Source organism: Anas acuta, chromosome 11, assembly GCF_963932015.1.
Source record: "Anas acuta chromosome 11, bAnaAcu1.1, whole genome shotgun sequence".
NCBI lineage: Eukaryota > Metazoa > Chordata > Aves > Anseriformes > Anatidae > Anas > Anas acuta.
In genome coordinates, this window is record NC_088989.1 from 16,128,811 (window position 1) to 16,152,920 (window position 24,110).

At 40.9% G+C, this 24,110-nt stretch overlaps 1 protein-coding gene across 2 annotated transcripts in view; it reads left to right on the forward strand.

Moving 5' to 3' along the window:
* Positions 1 to 24,110, forward strand: part of IPPK (inositol-pentakisphosphate 2-kinase) — a 37,015-nt gene that overhangs the window by 9,346 nt on the left and 3,559 nt on the right. For both annotated transcript variants that reach the window (XM_068694067.1, XM_068694065.1), the window contains 11 exons: positions 9,589 to 9,636; positions 13,419 to 13,514; positions 14,310 to 14,376; positions 15,771 to 15,892; positions 16,339 to 16,428; positions 18,119 to 18,177; positions 18,624 to 18,696; positions 19,673 to 19,952; positions 21,060 to 21,210; positions 22,533 to 22,635; positions 23,150 to 23,229. In XM_068694067.1, coding sequence (XP_068550168.1) covers positions 9,589 to 9,636; positions 13,419 to 13,514; positions 14,310 to 14,376; positions 15,771 to 15,892; positions 16,339 to 16,428; positions 18,119 to 18,177; positions 18,624 to 18,696; positions 19,673 to 19,952; positions 21,060 to 21,210; positions 22,533 to 22,635; positions 23,150 to 23,229 — 1,169 coding nt within the window. The remainder of the gene's footprint in view (positions 1 to 9,588; positions 9,637 to 13,418; positions 13,515 to 14,309; positions 14,377 to 15,770; positions 15,893 to 16,338; positions 16,429 to 18,118; positions 18,178 to 18,623; positions 18,697 to 19,672; positions 19,953 to 21,059; positions 21,211 to 22,532; positions 22,636 to 23,149; positions 23,230 to 24,110) is intronic.

Below are 24,110 nucleotides of genomic sequence, written 5' to 3' on the forward strand. Positions count from 1 at the left end.
CCTCGGAATGAGGGAAGGAAGCTGGTCCCTACCTGCACGGGTCTGAACCTCTCATCCTTGCTTCTTCAGGAGGATCTGAGTGGTTTAAAAATAAAACAACACCAACAGCAACAAAGACCACGCCAAGTCCCCAGTCCTTCTGGAGAGGAAAGCAGAAGCTGGTCTGCCCTTTGTGAACTAAGACCCAGGGAGTTTAGCTTCAGCTCCTGCCCTCTGATCCACTCTCTGAAGCACTGATAACTGGTTCTGTGCAAGCTCATGTTATCAGGTCCCTGGGGTTCAGGCTGGGGTGAGCAGGCAGGCAGGCTGGGCACACACTTGTTACTGATTGTGTGGAGCAGAGCTGGCTTGTGGGTGAAGACCAAGAAGAACAAGGCACGCCTCAGTTCGTGGCGCAGGGTCTTTTTAAGGCTATGTTTATTTTTTGGCTTCTCCCATTCCCTGCGTATTTAAGACGTGAATGTAACGCCCCGTTAATCCAGAGTTAGTACAGCACCAAAATTGAAAACGTGGTCACAGGAAAGTCACATGCCCAACAAGCAGCTCCGCTAGTGATGAGCTGATAAGCCCTGGATGCAGCCAACAAGCAGACGTTTTTTCCGGTGCCTTTGGGTGCTGGCCTGTAGGCAGAGGTTGGTCTGACACAGGCCGGTGTCCTGTGGAACACGCCGTGCTGTGTGATGTGCTGTGAAGCACTGCCTGGGGGCTGGTCCCCGTACCAGCTGCTGACCTCCAGGACACCACAGTGACACGGCCCCCCGAGCGGTCAGTACAGGGGCAGAGAATCTGAAATCACTGCAAGCACATCTCTGTTCCCATTCACCCCGTGAGGAAAAAGAGGATCTTGGGTGGGGCCTGGCCTCGTCAGCGCATCTCTTCTCACAGTGATAGTTTCACAGAGTTACTTTAATTAGTTCTCCAGCATTTAACGATGGAACGCCTGCAAAGAGTTTCCAGTTACGCCGTCACCACTGAAGCTGCTTTATTGCTTAATGTATGTTCCAGCTTCTGTTCTCCTGGCTTTTGTAGTTCTGATGAATCTAAAATTTTGGCAGATATACGGTATCGTGGGACAAATTTCTCTGGTGGTTTTTAATACAGCTGTGATTAACTTAACCCAGACTGAAACTGAATGGTGGTCAAAAAGCCTTTGTCTGTCTTGCAACCTGCCAAAATGCTGCTACCAGGAAATGAACAAGGATAGGCCTTCTGTACCATTGGTACCAGTGGGATACAACTGGCACTTCCCTTTGCTTCCTGAGGCCGGTGCTTGATCCATTCAGACTGATCTCTCCCAAGTACACAAAAACTGCAAGTTCATTGAATCAGTAATTGCGTAGTCCTTGTCCGTACGTGGCAATGTTGAGTATTTGATTCAATCCTAGTAGCCTTTGCTTGCCACAATTTACCATCCTTACCAATAACTTACTTGCCACAATTCACCATCCGGTGAATCCTCTGGTTACTTGTTCTAGCTGTGTTCTCAGAGGTGCCTGAAGTGCTGTGGTACAGATACAGTTTTAAATAAAAAAAAAAAAAAAGAAAAGCAGCTGAACACAATCACAGACCGCTAGGCAGTTTATAAAAGGTGCTTTGTATTCTCTGCATTTTATTGGAATGTTGCTCCTTCTGCATCAAATTTGGCTTCTGATTTGAAGACGGAGCTTGACCGTTCTTTACCTCCTTCTCTCTGCTCTCAAGCAGCAGGGAGGGTTCTGGGGAACTGCGGTAGGACAGTTATCTCCTAGTATGCTGCTGCCTTCTGCTGAGGTAGAGGTAGCTGGTTTTTCAGAAGTAAGCTGGAAATCCTCATTTGTAGTTCTGCCTTTTAATCAGTTGTTTCCTCTTACAGAGACACTAACGCTTCTTTTCATAAAGGCTTCAGGAAATTGTTGTTCGTAAAAAATAGCCCAAGTGACTCTAGAAGTAAGGGCTTGTATTTCCTTTGAATGTTGAAACACCGCTTGAAACTTATTTCAAGTTTTTTCTTCATGTATCTATGTTCCTCCTGTGCTTTACTGCAGTTGACTTTTTTTTTTTCTAATGCTGGGATATGATGGCAATCTAATGCTTCCTTTTAAAATACATCTGAACATTAAGCTTACATTTCAGGATGACTACTTGGAGGTGATAAAATGAAACAATAGAAAGGGAATTTTTTTCCCAGTGAGTTTTGTATTCAGTAAGATAGTCCAAAGGAACCTTGACGTGTGTTTGCAGAAGGTTGCGGTGTGTGTTTGCAGGTGCCTTTATTGTTAGTAATAATCTGCTTCTCATCTCGGAGTGCTAGCAGCTCTGACAGATATCTTTGGGGTTTGGTAAGGGACTCAGTTTGTTAGTAAATATGTAAACCATCCCCAGAGCATATGGGAGCTTACTAAATAGAAAAAGGAGATGACAGATGGAGAAGGTAAATGAAGCAGAGCTGAGGAGGCTGAGGGAGGGAGTCAAGGCAGCTGATCCAACTTGCGTGAGGTTCCTACAGCTGGTGCTTGTAGTAGGCTAATAATACCTGGCTCTTCTCTGAGATATTTTTTAAATCTTCAAGTTACATGGGTAAGGGTGAAGGATATCGCAGTGTCATCAGTGCTTCCTTCACAGATGTCCTTCCCAGTCCCCGTGCTGGGTTTGTGGGGGCTGCCGGGGGTAGAGGGCTGTCACATCTGGATGTTCAGTTCTGATTTCACTGCGACTGCCGCTGCCTTACGGTGGCTGCGAAGGATGTGCAGAAGGACCCTTTCTGCATATGGGACACCGATCTGGTTTTGTTTCCTATGAAATAAAATGTATTCTCTGTCTGCAGGGGTGCTTTGCATCACATCGGGCTAGGTAATTGTTCCTAGTACTGCTTTGGAAGTATGAAATAGTCTGCCTGGTTGTTTTGCTTGTTTGGGTTAGAGTAGTTAAAACCTGAATCGTAATGGAAAATTTTGTTGTAATGAGCTTACTTTGAGAGAGGGCCATTAAGGAGGTTTTATGTTTAGACACAGGAGTTTTTGCTAAGAGAGGGAAAAGTTTATGGGCAGCATTATGAGCTAGATGCAGCTTGGTCTTATTTGGCAAAAAGGGAGTGATGCCGACCATCAGTTGCTGTCTTGTTGAGAGGATCATCTTGAGGCACTTCTTCAGATGGTCGCATTTTGTGTACGTTCAAGAGCTCGAGTGCCCTGTTTTGTTCTTCCCTTTCATCCCATTGCTTTTCTATGTGGAGTTGGCTGAATCTGTTTTGTTGTCTTGAAAGTAGTGTAAGTAAAGTATTGCCCCCACACTTCCAAGGCATTCCTGAGAAATTCCAGTTCCCTGACTAGGAGCGGGTTTTGTTGTGTTCTGTTTTGTTGTGGTTTTCTCTTAATGTCTGTGGAATAGTGAATTAATACCTGTGAGCGTCTCCACTTCAAGGCACTGAAGAGCAGACTGCTGGCTCTTCTGCTCTGGTTCTTTTTGCTGTTCCTTGCAGGTATAAATATTAGAAATACTCTCCTGCCTTTCGCTAGCCTTGCTTATCAGTGGTGGCCTTCTCTGCCTCTCTCACTGATTAAAGAATGGCCGAGTTACTCTGGCTTTGCCTTTTCATGCTAAGAAGTTATGAGAAGCGAGACGCAACTTCCATTCATTGAATTTTATTTTGACTATTAGGAGAGACACGGTTTTGTTAAGCCTTGAGCTTAAAAACTTTTGCATCCTTGAGGAGATTCTTCTGAAATTCCAAACCAATGGTCGTTCTTATTTCTGATTGATTTCATGCTCTGGAGGGGTCAAAAAAAATCACCAAAGCTACACAATATAACATAGGGAGGAGTTTTGCATCTGTTTCTGTAGAATTTTCTGAGGAAAGAAAAGCTTTCATGTGATGAAGTTGGACCAAGATTCCAGCATAAACTTTAATGGGAGTTAAGGACCTGTAAAACTTCTTCTGTTGTGTTGTGTCCCCTGTTACAGGGCATTTCTTTGGCCTTGTTTTTCTGGCATCGTGTTCTTTCGGGGGTATGTGTATCTAAGCATAGACTGTCTAGCAACCCCCCCACCCCCAAGTGCATTCCTTTTGCCTATTAAGAAAAAGGACAAGAAAACAGATTCATGATTAAATGTAATACATTCCTTTGTTCCTTCTTCCCTAGTTGTAATTACTTGAAAAACTATTTGTGTATTTATTTACTGTGAGTGAGCAAAGGAGCTTCTGCCCAAGTTTACCGAAGCAAGCAGCTACAGAATCCAGCTGAAAAGCCAAGTATGTGATCGAGGTGTGTCATCAGTGAAGAAAAGAAGAGATGTGTGCCGTGCTGTAAACAACAATTAAGTTTTTAGGAATAGGAGGCAATTACTAGTTTGAGTTGAGTGGCACTCGAACCTGTGAAACTGTACGTTCCTTGTGTCAACCGTGTTTAACTAGTATTTAGATATGCGTCTATAATCACTGCACGAAAGGAAGACGGTTTTGTATTTGCTTCTGATCCTTTGGCTACGTGGGTGTAACTGTAGCTGTTGATACCATCGCTGGCTGGACCACCTCTGCCTGAGTGCAGTCTACAGAGCTTTTTATTATAAAAGAATCAAAAGTTGGAAAGACTTTAAATTCACAAATGAGCAGTGGATTAGCTGCAAAGCTTTTTTTTTTTTTTTTGACCCACACCAGCTGCCTAAGTCAATGTCTGTTACAGAATTTTGATTTCATATTGTACCAGACTATTAAATTTACTTTGTCCTTACCAGATTTCTGCACTGAGAGGATGCTCTGAGTGCAGTGCAGTTTAGCAGTGTATTTCCTAAGGTGAAGGGGAAGGTGACACCAGGCAGGGGAAGTGAATGAAGAGAGCAGAAAGAACAGAAAAGCAGAAATACCCTTCAGAACTCGTCTTACAACATTAGTGCCTCAGACGGTTCTGTAGATGCAGATGTGAAAACGTCTTGTGTGTGTGGCATGAGACACCAACTGTAGCAGCAACGTTCCTTTTCCCTTTTATTTTAACTGTTTTGACTTTTAAATGCTTCCCCCTCCCTGTAAATATTCTCCTGAAACTCCTTGCTGCCAGGCGCCTGGCTGTACCCGCCGGTGCTGACTGCAGGTTTGGAGCAGTGTGGAGGAAGGAAGCTCAGCACATGTTTTCATGTTCCTGTTTGTAGAACTCACCTGTTGGACAGAGCCGTGAGGTATTTGATGCCCTGTTAGATGTTAAGGACTATTTTTTCCTAACAGTTAGGGTGTCAGGCCGTGTACAGCGTTACCCAGCTGCAGCGTGCCCGAGGGTGGCCACCAAGAGGTGATCGGTGCTGCTTGCTCTGCTGCACGGAGCGAGTCCTGGGGTGGGGTTTGCTCCCAAGTAATGGCTTAAAATGCTGAATGGTGTCAAGCCAAGTGCTGAGGCAGAAAATCTTTATTCATGTGAAGAGATCAGATTGTTCTTAGGGGGCTCCTACACCAAATAGAAGAACATTGTTCCAATTTTTGAATGCTTCCTTGCGCTTTGTGTGAGCGATTGCTAAACTTCCTCCATAGTGGCAGGAAACGTAGCTTTCCTCACTTTGTTCTGTGTGATCTAATCCGCGTTCTTATACAGAACAAAACTGAGTTGGAAACCTGCACTTCTATACAGTATTACCGTGTGTGCTGCCCTCAAAAGCTATGGAGTTTTCCAGTTTTTAGTTTGTGTTCATCTCTCATGTCCCACAGCAGTACCCTGTAGAGGAGACCTTTAAAATGTCATCTGTTGAGTATCATAAAGATAAGCTTTGACTGGAGTTCCTAGGCAGTGCAGAGGACGTGTTTTTACTGGGTTTTATTAGTTCTCAGAGGAAGGAGCACTCCTCTGTGCAGCTGTCTGCTCTGAGATGTGACAGTGACACCTCTTTGGCCATCTGCTTCCCTCCCGTGGTGGATTCTTTGCACAGAAAACCATTGTTTTCTGTTTAAATCCCTCAATCTAAAGTTAGAATCGAAGGGGTTGTGGAACATGAATTTGGAATAGAAAATGTCAGGATAATTTAGCTAGCATATGAACTGCATGCAGTTCAACTGTTCTACTGCAGAAATATCAGCAGAATAGGTCCATAGTTCATCTGTGGTGCCAGTGAAAATGTCATTTATTAGTATTTGCAGATCAGTAACTTCAAGTAGGGCTTGTATAGCAGTCCTGTTTAACTTCACTTAACCCCTACCTCTCCCTTTGACTGAAATTTAGGTAGAATGCACTTCTTGTAGGTGTAACGGCTGAACGCTGGTGTAAATCTGCTACGACTAAGTTGCACTACATAACCACAGTGGTAGAAGCAAGTTTGACGTTTGTAGTGCTATTTTGGGTGAGTTCTTGATAACTTTTTGGGTTGAGGAAAAGAATCACAGGATGGCTGAGGTCTGGAAGGGACCTCTGAAGATCATCTAGTCCAACCCTCTGCTGGGCAGGATCACCTAGAGCATGTTGCGCAGGACAGCAGCCAAGTGGGTTTTGAAGATCTCTAGAGAAGGAGACTCCACAGCCTCTCTGGGCACCCTGTCCTGGTGCTCTGTCACCTCCCATATTTAGCTGGAACCTCCTGTGCTTCAGTTTGTGCCTGACACTAAAGGCTCTAAATTAAACAGTCAGTTTTTATTGTATAAAGAAATCCTGCAATGCTTTCAGGTATTGTTTCCTAAAAGTAGGAGGAGCAGCTTCATCCCTTCACCTCCTTGAGTAGTAGCAGGTGGTGGTGGTGCTGTGTCTAACTGATTGCAAGGAGTTATTTGGCATTAAGTGTAGGAAAGATTTGGTACCAGTCTTTGAGAGCATTTTCCCCCCATAGTTCACAACTGGGAGCTCATGACTTTTATACAGACAGCTTTAAAGCTCTTCTGGGGTTTATTGTTCTGCTTGTCCAGCACATGCCTTCATCACAGTGGTATGTTGGCAGCAGAGAGGTTAACACCTTTGTGTTGTAAAATTGCACACGGTGCTCACGGAAACACCGGTGAGGTTCCGGGCACTGCAGCTTAGGGGATGCTGTGGAGGGAGGGGGCAGGAGGGTGGGGTTCCTCTTGGGACTTAGTTGTTTCCCCAAGGGGTTTGGTTCCTACCAGAAGACCTTGCATGTGTGAACACCAGTTGGTGACCAGCTAGATCAGAATCTTTTCCTGTTACACCGGGCTGTTGCAGAACCAGATATCAGAGAAATATTTTGCCTCTACAGAAAAATACTTCACTTGTTCTGGTTTGAACAACAGCAGTGTAATAACAAATGATGTGAGCCTGCTGACTTGGAAAGGCAGAAGCTGAGGTGGCGTTTCCCAGGCTTTATGTTTGGACGGGCCAATTCTTCATGTTCTTGTACAGAAGCTTACTCAAAAGCTGTGTGAGCTGAGGTGGTAGAGTAGAAGTAAAATACGTAAATACATGGCGTTGTTGTTGATGTTGTTTTAGGCAAATTTTCCTGTTTCTTGCACCGGCACCATCTCTTAAACAGATTTTGTTAACAATGTAACAAGAGACTGAAAGTCAAAAACCCCTCAGTGATGCAAACTACTTCTGTTTAGTTTTAGTTTTAGTTTAGTTTTATTTTTTCCCGAAGCATGAAGTGCCAGGATTATAGAGTTGTCCCGGTTGTGTTTAACTTGTGAAAACTCCCCTGTTGAGGAGGCCTGCAGAGTAGCTTGGTCTTAAGAGAAAGAAGTTTAAAAGATATTTCCAAACAATTTTAGTCCAATATCAAATATCGGTCTGTGAAAGAATAAATGTATATATATATTTTTTTAATCCTGGCTTCATGATGCAACTGCCGAATCCAAAGTGCCTAGATTGATGCCAGTCATATTTTGTTATTTTGGCTTAACTGCAAGCAGTTCTTGGATTTCTTTAAGTAAAATTAAAATAATAGCTAGAGTAACTGTTTTAGAGAAGAAAAATTACTGCAGATGATCATTCAACTTCTCGGGGAACAAGACCAGCAACTCACTTTTCCCCAAGATACGTTAAGACAAAAGTTGTGTGTGCATGTATGCACGCGTTTGTCTTCTCCAGTGACTTCTTTCAGCACATTCTTGCAGCCCCTCTTACAGCTTCTCTCTTTATTGGCAAGCATCAACTTTTAGTTATGATTTAAAAGACAAACAAACAATTGTTTCACGGTAGGGTGCCAAGGAAGTATTTGCCTTTAAGCAGATGTGTAAGTATAAGGCTGGAGTCTCACATTGCTGGGCCTTGATGCAGTGCCCTTCTAGAGCATGGAGCTATTGTTAAAAGCCCGATGTGCTCTGTGAGCAGCTTTCTGTATCCCTGCTGCTCCCACTCGCACTGAGCTGCCTCTAACAGCTGTAGTTTTGCTGTAGCTCCAGTGTGGTGATGGGCGCTGGTGGGAATGTTTGCTACCATTTACCAAATTTCATGCAAGAATTTTGCTTAAATTCTTTATTTGAATAATAAGGGCAGTCATATTTGATATTCTGATGGCTTTTGTTGTGAACTGAATGCTGAACGTGCTTACAGAGAAAGGACTGCAGGATTGGTTTTTAATAAAAGGAAAAGTTGCAGAGTTTTTCCTTTGAATTCACTTTTTTTCTAGCTTGTCTTCGTTCTTCAAAAGATCTGAAGCCTCTTAATGTGTCATGTGTTACTTTTTCCTACTTTAATGCATTGCTTTTTTTTTTTTCTCTCCTTGATTTTGTAGCCTGTTTTTTTGTTTGTTTGGTTTCTTTTGTTTTGTTTTTTGTTGCTGTTGTTTTCATCTTTTTGTCTGTACGGACTGCTATTCAATTAACGCTTTGGTGGTAAATAGTGCATTGATGAAAGTACTGGTAAGCAGTCTAAAGGCTTTGGGGGGGGTACATATAGGGAATGAAGTTTGGGGAACACTAGGATCTAGTTGATCTGATCCTCCAAGTGTGAAGGGTAGCACCAGCTTCCTCAGAAATCTGTTTTCTTCTGGATTTGGCCCTTCATTTGGCATGTTGTATCTTTGATGTTCAATCCTTAAAGCATTTAAGATAACAGACAAAAAACCTCATGGCAACAACTTCACACAGGATTTGCAAGTCAAGAATCAGTTGAATGAATCAATAATGCACTAGCATGAAAAATACACCCCTGATATTTTCACTGGTAATAATTCTCAGTACCAGTATCAGTGGTATCAGCAGAGCTGTGTAGCTATTGCTGCTAACTAAAAGCTATCTGCTTAAAATCATCTCAGTGTTACAAAATGTGATAACCAGATATTTTAGTGGGTCTTACAGTTTTTTCCAAAGACTTTTTGGGCAAAAACGATAGGGCGTTTTTCTGTATTTTTGTTTGATGCTGTGTTATAGGGGCAGTCACAATTGACACAGCAGACTTTCAGTGATAGAAGGTAAGGGAGTGTTCTCCCTTTTACAGCTGGTGACAGGACAGAGTGGCTGCCTTGGTAAGGTCAATAGAGGAGGTCGTGGCAAATCTGGGAGCAGAAGTTGATGTACTTGATTTCAAGTTGAGTGAATCAAGCCTTTAAAAAGCCTTTTTTTTTTTTTTTTCTCCCCAGTGTTTTAGATGAGCTAGATTGGGGAATCAGACCCTTGCGGTGTTCAGATGAAATTTACTTTGATGTGCTTAAATACTAATGAAATCAATATTCTTTCCTGTCTTTCTTTAGCGCTGTGTGGTGCTGCGGTTTTTGAAGTCTCCCCCAAACCAGAATAAGGTAAGATTCAACACGTCCTGGTGATAAAAGCCCCCAGGTAAGCTAAAAAAAAATGGGTCTGAGGAGAGAGAGGAAACCTGCAAAAGAACTGCGACCGACAGGAGTGAGAAAAAGGGGATGTTTTGAAATGTGCTTGCGTTTCAGGAGTTTTGGCAACAGAACAGAAATGTGAGATCTTCTTACGTAACTAAGGTTATGTGACTGCTGATACCGTGACCTCTGGGGGGGTCAAATTTTAAGACAGCAGTGACTGTGTAGAAGGGATGGCTTTTTGTAAGGATGTCTGTGGCAATGGGGGCAGTGTTAATGTTGCTTATAGACCTGTGGGAGAGCGGTGGTGCTGCAGGAAATACTGCAAGAACGGCCATTGTCGCTGAGCGACTTCACTGCCCTGGCTGCTGCAGAAAGCAGAATGGGACACGGCCTCTGTTTGCTTGGGCTGTGGCACAAGATTTTTCTGCTTGAGAAAGGAACTGAAGGGGTTACCTTAGATTTACTTTAAAAGGCATAAGAAACTATCAAGAATCAAAGGTGATGGGTAAAAATGAAGTGTCAGCACAGTGCTCCCAGGGAAAAAATAAAAGAGCAAAAGAGGCAGGAGGTTCAAATTCTGCCATTTCTCTAACCTGGTGAGTAGTCTTTTTGGCACGTTACTTGAGAGCTGCGGGGAATGGCTTAAATACAAAGCGGTCTATGGCTCTTTATTTAAAGAACAAAACACGTGAGGTACCAGCATTTATTTATTTATTTAGTCTGAAGATATTCTTGCGTACTAATTGGTTTTTAAAAACTGACATGTCAGGAAGAAATGGCAGTGGAAGCTAGGAAGTAACTTCACCTTTACGTATCTCAGAGTTGAAGTTGAGACACTTCTGTGAACTTCTTTGGTGTGCACGTAGGTTTCTGGATTGGAATAGTGAAACACAAGGGAAAATGGCCTGGGCATGCTGTGCTTTTACTTCTTAAACAGTGCTCAGATTCTTGATTTTTTTTTTTTTCTCCTGCATAATCAGATGAATAAAATTGTTCAGAATGCCACCAAGCATAGAGATACATCGCAGTAGGTGTTCCTGCGGGTTGTATCTGATCTAGCAACGAGTGTGGCCCTGCAGAAGCAGAGTTTTGGGACAAACTTGGACAGAGCAATGTGACAGCAATAGAGAAGAAATGTTTTTTAGGTTTTATATTCCTGTCTGGTGCAAGATCAGTTAGGATCCAGGGTGATACATTTCTGCATGTGATGTTGTAGCTCATCCAGCGTAAACAATTCTGAAAGAACCAGCTGAAGCCAAATACTTTCTAGTAAGAGGCATACTGAAATTCAGATGTGCATCTCAGTCTGTGCTGTTTAACTCCTTTGGAAAAGGTTTTACAAAAAAAAAAAAGTCCAAATACTGTTTTGCATTTATACTGATTGGGACTACATAACTCAGCAGTTACACGAGGCGATAGTATCACAAATGATAATTTTATTGTTACAATTAAATGTTTGAATAAAAAGTACTGATAGTGAATAATATAACTGGGGATTACATTTCTTGAGTAGAATGCCAAGTATCAGGACTTGTGGAATGACTTCAGTGGCATGTTGCTAATTTTAGTGTACACAGGTGTTTTGCACGAGTGGATGTTTGCCTTTCTGTTATGTGGAACCTCTGAGAGTTGGCATTTTTGGCTAGATGAACTGGCCAGAGTGGTGGCTCCTTCAAAGTTTTTCATCTTTGTGTTTTTTAATGTTAAAAGGTGGTGCTCCAGTAGTTTGTTAGTTGTTTTTTATTTCTTGTTTGCAGTGTTCCCAATACACTTGCTGTTAAAGGGGTGCGGGCAGGTGTCAAAGCAGGGTGAGGGCAGAGGAACAGGGACATACCCAGCGCTGCTCCCTGCCTCGTGTGGCAGCCACCTGCTGGCAGCCACCTCTCGTGGATGTAGGTGTGCTCAGCACTCGTGATGGGTGCTGGCCTTCCTGCAGAACACAGGCTGAGCAATGCTGCTTTAAAAATAGGGTTTTTCATACCCATGTGGGTGGTCTGCTCACTTATCTTGTTGCCTATTCATTATTTTCTCTTAGAGGCACTTCTTTAGACCAGATGACTGCAGCTGAGAAAGTTACTCAGGCACCATCGGTGTGTGTTTTGTTGTAAAACTCAAGCAGTGGAAGATTGCCTGTTCTGAGGAGGCTCCAAACTTATTTTGGCTCTCTTAAAAGGATTCAGGGAGAGCTGTTCTGAGAAATAGCTCCACATACAGTATGCCAGGCATGTTAAAGAATTAGTGCTGTCCTGGCCTTTACAGAATGATAGAAACGCAAGTGCTCAGAGAAAATTGGACTTCTACTTGCTGCAAAGGATTTTTTATTTGTATTTTTTTTGTAGCATGCTCCATAATAAAGTAGCAGGGTGTAGTACTGAGTGCTACTGAAGTGAGAGGCTGGAGTACCACAGCAACATCCAGTAGCAGCCTCTCAGTGTATTGCAGTGCTGTGAATTGCTGTTTCAGTCTGGAAAATTAATTCTGCTAAGGGAAGAGTATTAAACTTGGTGTGCAGTCTCAGCAGGCCTGAATTATGGTAACAAAATAATCCGAGTTATGCAATTGGTGTAAATTTGTTAGGTAACCCTTCCTGGTGGAAAAAAATCTACCTATTGTAATGGCATTATAGAATAAAGGTACTAAAATTGCCTGGTTAGTGATGGTCTCCTTTATCCTCCTTACACATTTAATTCCTGCTGGATGTTGTCTTTCCCTGGTTCTCCCTCCAGTCTTTGTCATTACCTGAGTGAAGTCCTCCTAGCATTTTATTTTCTCTTCCTCTGCTCTGTAGTGCAGAGTACAGAACTTTTTTTTTTCTCCTGTTGATGTTTTTTTTTTTTCCTCTGTGATTTTCTAACTGGGACATCAGTGTTGCACTTCCTCTTCTACTGTAACTTAATCCCAGGAGCACATCTGTGTGGTTCAGTGCTCTGTAGTGTAGGCAAAGGAGTGTTTCCAGAAAAAGACCCAGGAAGGGAGCTTGGAGGTTGTAGTACCAATAGAACAGTGTGCAGAGAACCAGAGTATGCTCAGGTACTGGGGATGTGATCATACTGTAAGGCTTCTCGTGCACGGGCCCTCTGCTGCCTCTCTGAGGTGCAGAAGCGTGCCCAAGTGAGACCACGCCGAGGTGGCCATCCTGCTGCTGGCACTCAGACAGCTTCGTTCCTGTCTAGCTTGGCATTTTTATCCTGTGGAAGAACTTCGGTGTTTCCTTATAGATGCACAGTGTAAAATTAATGGTGCTATACTAAGAGTTTTCATTGTCTAGGGCAGCATTTGGGACAGGTAACAAGTTTTGTTTGTGCAAAGGTTTGGGACTTGGCTCAGTCTTTTGGGCCATTCTCTTCTGAACCTCCAGGTAAAGCATTTTGTAGCACTCAGAGGCTCTCCTGAACTCAACCTCTTGGTGAGGAGGCTTGCTGCGTCTCTGCTTTTACTTAGAGATCTTTGAGCTGTTGATTACCAATAATAGATCTTGAGTGATCTCCCCAACTTCCACTTTTTTAATTTTCTCTGTCCTTTTTTCCTCTGAAACTCAAGTTGAATAATCATCTTCTCTGTTTTTGTGGCCATCCCAGCCTCTTAAAGAGCAGCAGGGAAACAAATGTAGCCTAAGTTGTGTGTGTCCGTTTAATTTTAATATGTACTGAATTAATTGTTTTGCTAAGTCTATGAGTAGTACGCATATGTATCCTTCAGTAGTGTTTATCATTATTTCATAATTTAATTACTATGTTTCTTTCTTCCAGACTTCAGAAGAAATACTACACCATCTGCAAAACATCGTAGACTTTGGAAAACATGTCATGAAGCAGTTCTTTGGGGAGAATTATGTTCACCATGGGGTAAATGTTTTATTCTTAAAATAAATGACTTATGCATGGTAAACTATACAGTCTTTTCGGGAACACTGAATGCCACTGAAAGCAATTAATAGGGTTTAGAGATATTCTTGAGCAAGCTACACACACAAGAAGCATTTGGTTAAGAACAAAGATCCTGCTTTGTGCTGCTGAGGTGATTGGATTGTACTCTGTGGCTTGAACTGTTTCAAGCTACTTCTGAAAACGGTCATTCCTTGGCCCTGTATAAGGTGAGAGGTGAGAAAGATAGATTTTGAGACTATCTTTGCAAAACAAGGGGAGGAATCGGGTTCACACAAACTGTCTAGGTTTGTGTGCACTCAGAGGTAACTTTCCTTGCCATGCACTTCAAGTAGGCGAGATCTCGTTAACTGACCATCAGGTACCCGAGTGGGGAAGTTGGGGTTGGAACCTAATGGGCACAACTCTGCCTTGGAGGGGTGGGGAGTGAGACACCAGCCAGAAGTGGGACTGTTTCATTTGGGAAATGATGCAAGTTTCTTCATGAACGTTAAACTCATCCTGAAAAATGACATTTTTTCATGCATTTGTTAAAATTCCATTTTGTTTTCAAAGTGTTGTATGTGAACTCAGGTGCAGGTCTTCATATAGGTGGTTAACCTGAGGGAGAAGCTGCTGATTGTATAGCTTAGTATACTGCTGTTAATGTCCGTTGAGCTTTGGTATTCCATTTTAAGACTCCCAAACTCTGGGTGTTAATCTTTGTGTTGAAATACATATATTTTCTTTTTTTTTTTCTTTTTTTTTTTTTAATAGGAAATTATTCAACTGCCTTTAGACTTCGTAAGACAGCTCTGTTTAAAGATTCAGCCAGAGAGGCCAGGTAAGTGCCCCATTAAAAGGGGGTCATTGCTCAAGCTATAAAAACATTGTGCTTTAAAATAAAGTTAAAAAAAGTATCATAACCCAGAACATGAGGGAACTTCTTTCAGTACTAAAACAATGAAAAGCTGAAAATTTGTTGTGGAAAAATGGGTGTGTTCCAGGCTGTAAAACTGCATCTGCTAGTGGTTTCATCAAGTTGGAGAAAGGGATCCACTTTAAGCCTGTGTTTGATAATTCCTGAACAAGCTTTTTACCTTGCTCTTGAAGTCCTTTAGAAAGATCAAGGAGGGTGGTGGAAGATACACATTAAAATACTGTTTTCTCAAGCCTTCTTTAGAAGGCTCAGAAACGTCTGTTTTAGGAGATTTCATAGAAGAAAGATGTGATATTAAATCCTTTGGTAAGTGTAGCCAGTTCCTTGAAGCCTTTGATCCCTTGGAAAAAGTGACTTAATTTACCTATGGAAAAGGCAGGACACTCTGTATTGACTTGTTGTCACCTGAGAAAGTTTCACAGTGCCAGAAACCAGCAAGGTAAGTAAATGCTGTGCCTAATAAAAGTTGCTAAATTTTTTTTTTCTTTTTTTTTTTTTCTTCAAGACTGTTTATCTGGACTATATTCAGAAATACTATTTTTGGGTGGTTTTAAAAAGTCTTGCAATAAACTATCATAGAATCAGGAATCCTCCTTTAAGGAGGAGGAACCTAACTTTTGTTTCTTTTATGTTGCTTTTGTCCTATTTATTATTTTGTTGTAAACACTGGAATGTTAGGGAGAGGTGGTTCTTCAGTTAATTGCTTCCTATCAATATTTTTTAGTACGTTGTATCTTGATTTCAAGCCTGGGACAAATGTTTGAAACCTTGCAGAAGCACTACATGCAAACTGAGGAATTGAGCTAAGCCACTTGTGGATTCTGTTTAGATTTACACTTTCTCCTCAACTTCTGCCTGTCGCTATTGATATGCCTGTCCATTTCCACAGGCCCAGGGATGGCAGCAATTTTAGTAAGCAAACATGAGATCGTGTCTTTGAATACAGTTATAAATCTCTACCTTGGCCACTCCATTGCTGTTTCAGGCCTCTCATTGCTAAGTTTCTTAGGATGCGCTGGAAACAGGCCATTAAAAGCAGCTCTTGAAGCACTCTTTATGACACTTTTGAGGAAGGAGAAAATGGGTGTTGCTAATGGGAAGGCCACATTTATGCAAGTGCGTAATTGGCTAAATCCTGCTAAACTGTGTCCTGCCTTTGTGTTGTGTTTTTTTTTTTTTTGTGCGTGTGTGTGTTTTGTTTCATTTCTTTCTTCCCCCAACTGCTGAACAACATAACTACAGTGTAAAATAAACATCCACACACTTAATTTTCTTGGTGGTGTTTTTTTTCTCTCTAGAGTCTCGCTGTGATAAGGATATGGACACACTTAGTGGTTATGCAATGTGCCTTCCTAATCTTACCAGGCTGCAGACCTATCGTTTTGTGGAACATCGGCCAATCCTCTGCATAGAGATTAAGGTATTGAATAGGAGAAAATCCTTCTTTTTGTTGTTGTTGTTATTGTGGTTTTGTTCTTTTACAGTTTTTAAGCATGTACTGACCAGAGCAGATTTGAAGAAATTCAGCAGTAGGATATGGCATAGCTCACTGCTTTTGCTGTGACCCAAAGGATAAAATACCATCCCCACTCCCTCACCAAATTTCTGATCTTTTGAAACTTGAATTCCCAGATATTAGTAAGTTTCTTCTGTAGGCCACAGCAATTTTGTGTGTCCTTATTTCTTCACTGAGTACTCTAAAATAATTGGGAATAATGTACAGTGACGTATATAAAACCTTTAAGTATTAGGTGTTGATTTATATTTTTTTTTTCTGTGTAAATACTTGAAAGATTTGCATATTGTAGGTCCTTTGTAGAAAGAAATGCATTTCTATTTGTAATCGTTTCTGTTTGTTTGTTTTAGCCCAAGTGTGGCTTCATTCCTTTTTCCAGCCATGTTTCACAGGAGATAAAACACAAGGTGTGTCGTTACTGTATGCATCAGCATCTAAAGGTAATTTTTTTGGTCTTCGTCCTGCATTCTTTTGACAGTACTGTGTTTTATTCACAGTTATAAGCTTATTTCATGTTGAAACTTGCGTGTTGTTGCTTAAACCTCTGATATTACTAACAATGGTAGGTGGATATGGATCTGAGTTGCTGGGTGTGAATCTGTTTAGTGAGAGGTGGAAAAAGTTCTGTGGGAAGTTGGAAGCAAACAAATACAATATTAGTCCTTAGGGACTATTGAAGCTGTTGATAAGGTAAACTCTTAAATCAAATTTCCTCTTAAATACAGCTCAGCGAATGCATAGTGACATCCCATACCGTAAAGCAGCAGGTAACTGTGGTGGTTTTAATCCGGTGGGCGGCTGAGCTCCACAACTGCTCTCTCACTCCCCCTCCTCAAAGAGGAATGGGGAGAAAATATGATGAAAAGGGCTCAAGGGTTGAGATAAGGACAGGGAGATCACGCAGTAATTATTGTGACGGGCAAAACAGACTCAGCATAGGGAGATAGTAAGATCTATTGCCTATTACTAACAACCTAGAGAAGCAAGAAACAAAGGAAAGAAACCAAAAGCACCTTCCCCCCATCCACCCTCTTCCACCTCCTTCCACCGAGTGGCACAGGGGAACGGGGGAATGGGGATTATGGTCAGCCTCCAGTGCTTCTTCGCTGCTCCTTCTCGGTCACTCTCGTCCCCTGTGCTGTGGAGTCCCTCCCATGGGATGCAGTCCTTGATGAACTGATCTGGCGTGGGCTTCCCACAGGCAGCAGCTCTTCCAGAACTGCTCCAGATATGGGTCTGTACCACGGGGTCCATCCCTCAGGAGAAAACTGCTCCAACCTGGCTCCCCCACGGGCAGCAGCTCCTGCCAGGTCACCTGCTCCTGCGTGGTCTCCTCTCCATGGGCTACAGGTCCGGCCCACAATCTGCTCCGGCAGGGGTCTTCCACAGGCGGCAGCCTCCGTCGGTGCAGGGCCACCTGCTCCACCGTGGTCTCCTCCACAGGCTGCAGCGTGGAACCCTGCTGCACCGTGGTACTCCATGGGCTGCAGGCGGACAGCCTGCTTCACCATGGTCCTCACCACAGGCCACAGGGGAACTTCTGTTGTGGTGCCTGGAGCACCTCCTCCCACCCCTTCACTGACCTTGGCACCTGCAAGGCCGTTCCTCACTCCTCCCACTCTCCCAGCTGTTGTCTGGCGCAGTGTTTTTTTTTTTTTTTTTTTTTTCCCCTGACTTAAATCTGCTCTCACAGAGGTGCAAAACAACATGGCTTATTGGCTTGGCTCTGGTCAGCGGTGGGGCACTTACCAAACATGGGGCAGCTTCTAGATCCTTCTCACAGAAGCCACCCCTATAGCCCCCTGCTACCAAAACCATGCCATGTAAACCCACTACAGTAACATGTGGGATGTATATGAGCAATGTCCATTATGTATCTGAAATTATATAACTGGCTTACTGGAATTTAATGTGACCTTTCATCCTACTTTCCATTTGTGAATACAGTTTGAGTGTTTTGAGGCAAATATGACATGGAAGACACTTAGTAGTCATGAGCTGGAAGTCCAAGGAGTTTAAGTGTCGTGGGACTTCTGAAGAGAGGATATTAGTGCCACACACCTGCCTTAAAATAACTGAGAACAGCTATTACAGAAAGTGATTAACAAGAGTAGTTCTGCTTTTCAACAGGTAGCAAACGGAAAATGGAAGCGACCAAGTAAATATTGCCCATTGGATCTCTTCTCAGGGTAAGGAGTTGTGTGACTTGATTTTGCTTTTGCGCCAAAAAAAATCCATTGTAGATTTCTTTCTCAGATTACTTTGAGTTTCCCAGAAGCATTAAAAATGATTAATGCCTGCTTGTCTGACTTTTACAGTGAATGTTTCTGGTGCTATATGCCTCTTAACACCTATTTCAGGAATCAGAGTTCCTTAATTAATACAACTGTACCTTCTGCTACATAACATGAAATCTCAGAAGTGTTTTAATTTACCCAGATTTAATATTCTAATTTCCAGTAGTTAGTCTTTGCAGTGACTTTAGCATGAGTAACAATGCTTAATGGGTGTGTTCACTTCAGGTGCCCAGTTTTGACTCAACAGAGTCCTCCAGGCATAGATGTAAATACCTAATGGTGGTGATAAAACATTCTTGGATTTCTTGGATGTTTATATGCTTTTTTTTTCCCCCTAGAAATAAACAAAGAATGCACTTTGCTTTGAAGAGCTTATTACAGGAGGCACAGAACAACTTGAAAATATTTAAGGTAAGTAATCAAATTCGTCTCTGTCTTGCTTTTTTTTTTTTTCTTTCCTTGGTTAAACAATTTCAGCACCTGAACAGTCAAGATACTGCTTAATTGGCACCATCACTAATGGACCATGAAGTAGAAGAGAATGGAAAAATGGAAAAATCTGTTGTTAGATTTCAAGTTAGGACAGGTAAATAAGAGTTTCCCAGAACTAATTAGTTGCAGTGAATCACAAAGGAACAACTAATAGAAAAAGACTTTCAAAGGTGACCGTTTTAAAACTTGGTATGTCTCAGGATGAAGAAGGTAGAGAACTTCGCATGTTGCTACAAGTATTTTTGGAAATTACAATTACAACATTCATGCAAGTCAAACGCACAGCATGCCTCACTGAAGAAGTAAAAAGTCAACTTTTTATGTGGAAGTAATGTAGGGAAAATATAAAGCAGTAAGTGATGACTTATGTGGATCTTAGATTAATTCTAAGAAATAAAATTATTTTCAACTTATTCAAGTGTTAATCCAACTACTTGAATTACTTAAAATTGTATGAATTGTCCTGTTTATTTATTAGAATGCAGGTAAATATCACGATTTTTCTGTCTCTTTCTATTATAGCTTTCCTTTTCCTATTTGGCTTTTAAAAAAAGGTTGTTTAACATTGCACTTTTTCACTATTGACATTATTCAAAAAGAAGAAATAGGAAAACTAACTAAGTATCATTTCACTTCTATTGTTCTTATTACTTACAGTTTATTAAGTTGAGTAAGTAGCATGTGACTTAAATGTTTTGTTTTATTTCTGGTCCTAATTCAAAGGTTGTTACCTGGGGTATCTGAGTGAGAGATTGGGAATGGGTGTATTTGTATGTATACTGTTACACTAACGCTTTCATGTGTCATTTAAGAACATTAAATGTAATACTTTGATTAACTAAGTATGAGTAACTGTATTTCATGAAGTGTCTCAATCTCCCTTTTTCATTTGTAGAACGGGGAACTAATTTATGGCTGTAAAGATGATCAGGAATGTGTATCTGACTGGAATGAACTTGCTCGTCACTTAAAACCTTTCTTTTTCCCTTCAAATGGATTGGTCAGTGGACCACACTGTACAAGGACAATTGTTAAAGAACTAATCCATGTTATAACTATGACGCTACTAAGTAGTACTGATGCCTGCAGGGCAGGTGATATGAAGACAGTTCCCATTTCACAAGGAAGAAGCTACTGTGAAGCAAGTGCTTTTAATAAGGAGCTAGTAAGAAATGGTAAGAAATAATTACTTGAAGAATGTCAATAACTAAATGTTACCACATAATGATTTGGATGTTTGCCTCTCAGTTGGTCTTTAATAGTGGTGTGAGAACTGAAATAGTGGGAATTTAGTGATTTCTTAAAAAAAAAAAAAGAAAAAAAAAAAAGAAAAAGTTCTGAGCTGCATAGCTGCTAAATAATTGTTTTTAGTGTGACCTTGCAGTGAGAACTTCTAGCATTGTACCTGCTGACTGGGGTAAAAATGAATTCAGAAGGTAGCAGAGGATAAATTAAAGAAAATACCCATTTGAGCTGGTAACAGTAATAGGTTATTTTAAATGACTAGGGAATTTTTATGTTGTATGTGATGAAATCTGGCTGCACTTGTTGGTCTGTTACATAGCACCTGTTTCTTGCCTTTCCTTGCTCCTTCTGTCAGACTAGGCAGCTAGGGTGTAGCTCACTTTCTTTTCTTCTACTACACCACTCCTGGTAAAGAGAAGGTATGAATACTGGGGGAAAAAATGGGAAATGAGAGCTGGAAGGCTGTAAATCATGTTAATTCCCCATAAAGTTTGAATTGTTCAAGAAGCTGCTAGTTACTCCAATTATACGAATAGCGTGCTTCTTGATCTGCTTTAAGGAAGATCTGTTTTACTGTTGGTTGCTTTTTACTGTATTGTGTGGAGAAAGAGCTGTCTGTCTTACACAAATACCAAATATGATTCAATTTACACTATCTGAGAGAGAGACTGATTTGCCAAATTACTCTCTACCAGCAGTTTGTACTGTTGAAACCAAATTTGTGGTGGCTTCAAACTTGCAAAAAAATTCTTGTAGATGTGAACAAGTAGATTGCAACGGAAGTGTTTGTTTTCATCTGAATAATTTGTAGAGTTGTATACCAAGTATGGTATTTTACAGCCAAATATGTGCTATTCAAATGTGCAATTAAGTAGAAGCACCTGTTAGTGTTTGGAAATTGAAGTGTTTTGGCTTTTTTTCTTTGACTGGTCTGAAGCACATTTGGATTTGCTTTGTGAACAAGTACCTGTGATAGCAAAATGAAGCAAAACAAAGACATCATACTTGCCTTTTTTTGAAAATATATTTTCTTCTAGGTAAACATAAATTGGAAAGCTCTGGCTTACCAAAGGGTTGTCTCCTTTATAAAACCCTTCAGGCTCAGATGCTTGACATGCTGGATATTGAAGGACTCTATCCATTGTACACTAGAGTTGAACAGTACTTAGAGGAGTTTCCTGAAGAGAGGTAAGATTTGATGTCTTTTCAGTTCTGATTAAATAGCTTTGCAGGCAAGACTGAGTCTATGCACATGCAACTATTTGTTATCTTTTGGTATGTTGTGTGTCACCATCATTAATGGTATTGCATGTTCTGAATCTCTAACTTGAAATGCCAGATAACGTGGAAGATGATAATGGCATTAAATGCAGTAATAATGGCATTCGTACAGTCATTCTCAAGTCGTATTGGTCTACCTACTACCTGCCCTTTAAAACCCTTACTTTGATATTCAGCAACAATCCAAACTGAACTTGCAGGATGTAACAGAACAATTGAAAGGATAGTGGACTAATTAATATCTGCTCTTGTTCAGCCTGACCTTGTTAAGAGTAAGAGTAGCTTAAAATGCCAGATCACAAGAGATCAAATCACACTTGAGGCACGTGAATCTTTATCTTGCTATATATCGTGCCTGGTGAACAAATATTGAATACTGCAAGCTGCTACATTTGTTCTAAAATACAGCTTATTAGTTGAAATAATCACTATAAAAAGCCGTAACTTTGACACTTTTTTGCATTCTTGAGGGGTAACTTGCCTGTAATTCTGCCACTGATCACAAGAGGGCACCCTGGCTTCACTTACAAGGTGGTGCAGCTTTGGGATCCTTTGTCGCAATTTGAAGGGTTATATTCTGGCAGGCAATGCAGTGGCCTTTAGTTCTGCTTAAATCATTTGCCGTGGGGCTTACCTGGATATTTGTACGTGAAGCAAGTCACTTGAAAATGTATTCTTTTATCTATGTGGTGTTTGTATGCTCTAAAACTCCATTTTTATGGGTTCATATTTTCAGGAGTCCAGGTATTTAACATAGGAAGGAAGGAGACCAAGTAAGCCATTCCATTGCTAGCACATCAAGTACCTGCACGCATTATGGAGGGGTGGGGTGGGGAGCAGGGCCTCGTAAGAAAGTTCATGCCCCACTATTTTCCCAGAAAGCTATGCTTTCTGGGAACTTCCACAGTTACAAACTTTGAAACTTTCCGATATTCACTAAAAAAATGCTGTTTTTGTGATACAGAGGTGAGGGTGAATTAAGAGTGATTAATCTTAAAAACAAACTAACAAACAAACCAAAACAAACACCCAAACCTAAACAGTAGCAGATCTTAAGCAAAATGAGGCTAATAGGGACTGGTCAGGGTGTTAATTAACCTGTTGCCATCTTCAGTGGTGTTGGTGTTGGTATGTTCTAATCTGAATATCCGGGCTGCTTAAGAAAGATCTCACTGGCTATCAGTAAATCATCTTGGCTGTCTGTAAATCTTCTTTTAAAATTTATTTAGAAGTACATTACAGATAGATGGGCCTTACAATGAAGCATTTTATGAGAAGCTGCTAGATCTTTCAACTGAAGATGATGGGACAATAGCATTTGCATTAACAAAGGTACTTTTCCTGTATATATTGTTGAAACTTTTGTCTGACAGTTTTTAATAAACACTTGTCTAACTGAAATCGATGGATAGCCTGTTAGCATCACCACTGTCTCAGAATTTTGTACAGTAAAAGTGCTTAGTTTTGACAGGGTGCCAAGCTGTATGGTATGCAGCAGAAACAATTAAAACCAAACTATTTAGCACCTGTTCATGGAAAAAAAAAAAAAAAGCTGGCTATTTCCTGTCTAGGTTGAGGAGGCATTTACATGACCAGGTGCTTCTCTGACCTTCAGGAAAAGACATTTCTGTAGAAATAAACACGGTTCTTACACAGGATGCTGTAAAAGCACTTGTTCTTGCTGAACATCTGCTATAGAGATAATTTCCAGCTCTTTTAACTACCAACATAGTAATATACTAAGTATACCAGTGCCTTTTGAAAGAACATAAAGAACGGTATATGCTTTATATAAAGGTAAATACAAATAATAATGGAAAATTCTTGTCATTTCTATATTGTGTAGGTGCAACAGTACAGAATAGCAATGACTGCTAAAGACTGCTCCATCATGATTTCCCTTTCACCTTGTCTACAAGATGAATGGTAAGAGTTATCTGCTTTTGAATGACTAATATTCATTAGGAATCTGAAGATTCATTTACACAGTTCAGTAAATTCATGTAACTGTTGAAGCTTTTTTTTTTTTCTTTTCCTGTGTATGTGTGTCCAAATATTTCGCTGTGGGCATATTGGTAAGGTAGGGTTCTGATTTAAGACAGGGTAGACATCTGGTTTTTTTGAAGTGTTTTAAGTTGATAAAAGGTCAAGCTTTTATATTTACTCCCATTGTGAAGTTTGAGTTGATTGTTCATGGTAGATATACATGGTATTTAGCTAGGTAAAATTTTTCTGTCTTGCTGTCCTCATCGCAGAGATTTTTTTCTAGATGAGTTGCTTTTAACTTTAATTAGAAAACAGAAGTCTGTATTAAGCATATCAGTAGAAACAAGGCAATATCAGGAGGTGACATCTACTGTAAGGCAAGAGGCTTTGCCAAAGTGTTACCTATTTTGACTTGTGTCAGCAATAAGTCTTGCTTTTATATGGGGGATTTTACTTTAGAGCATATGGTCTTCTGCGTTTGCCCTGCAGTTCTTGAGTAAAAGGTTCATGTGGGAGATGGCTCTTGCAAAAGTTGATCTATTACTAAATTCTCCATCCTTCAATATGCTTGGACACGTGTTCTGATACTAAATTGTATTACCTTGAACCTAGGTGAGAGTTGCAGTAATTTCTTCTGCTAGTTAATAAGGCTCTTGATTTGTATTCAATCTCACCTAGAAATAGTGATATTTAGTGTATTCACTAAATACAGAGACAGACTAATGCTGAGTAGCATTTTGACTTAAACTCTGTGGAAGCTGAAAGGAAAATGACTGGAAGAAGATCCAGCAAATTTACTTAAAGACTGTGTAAGCTGGAGC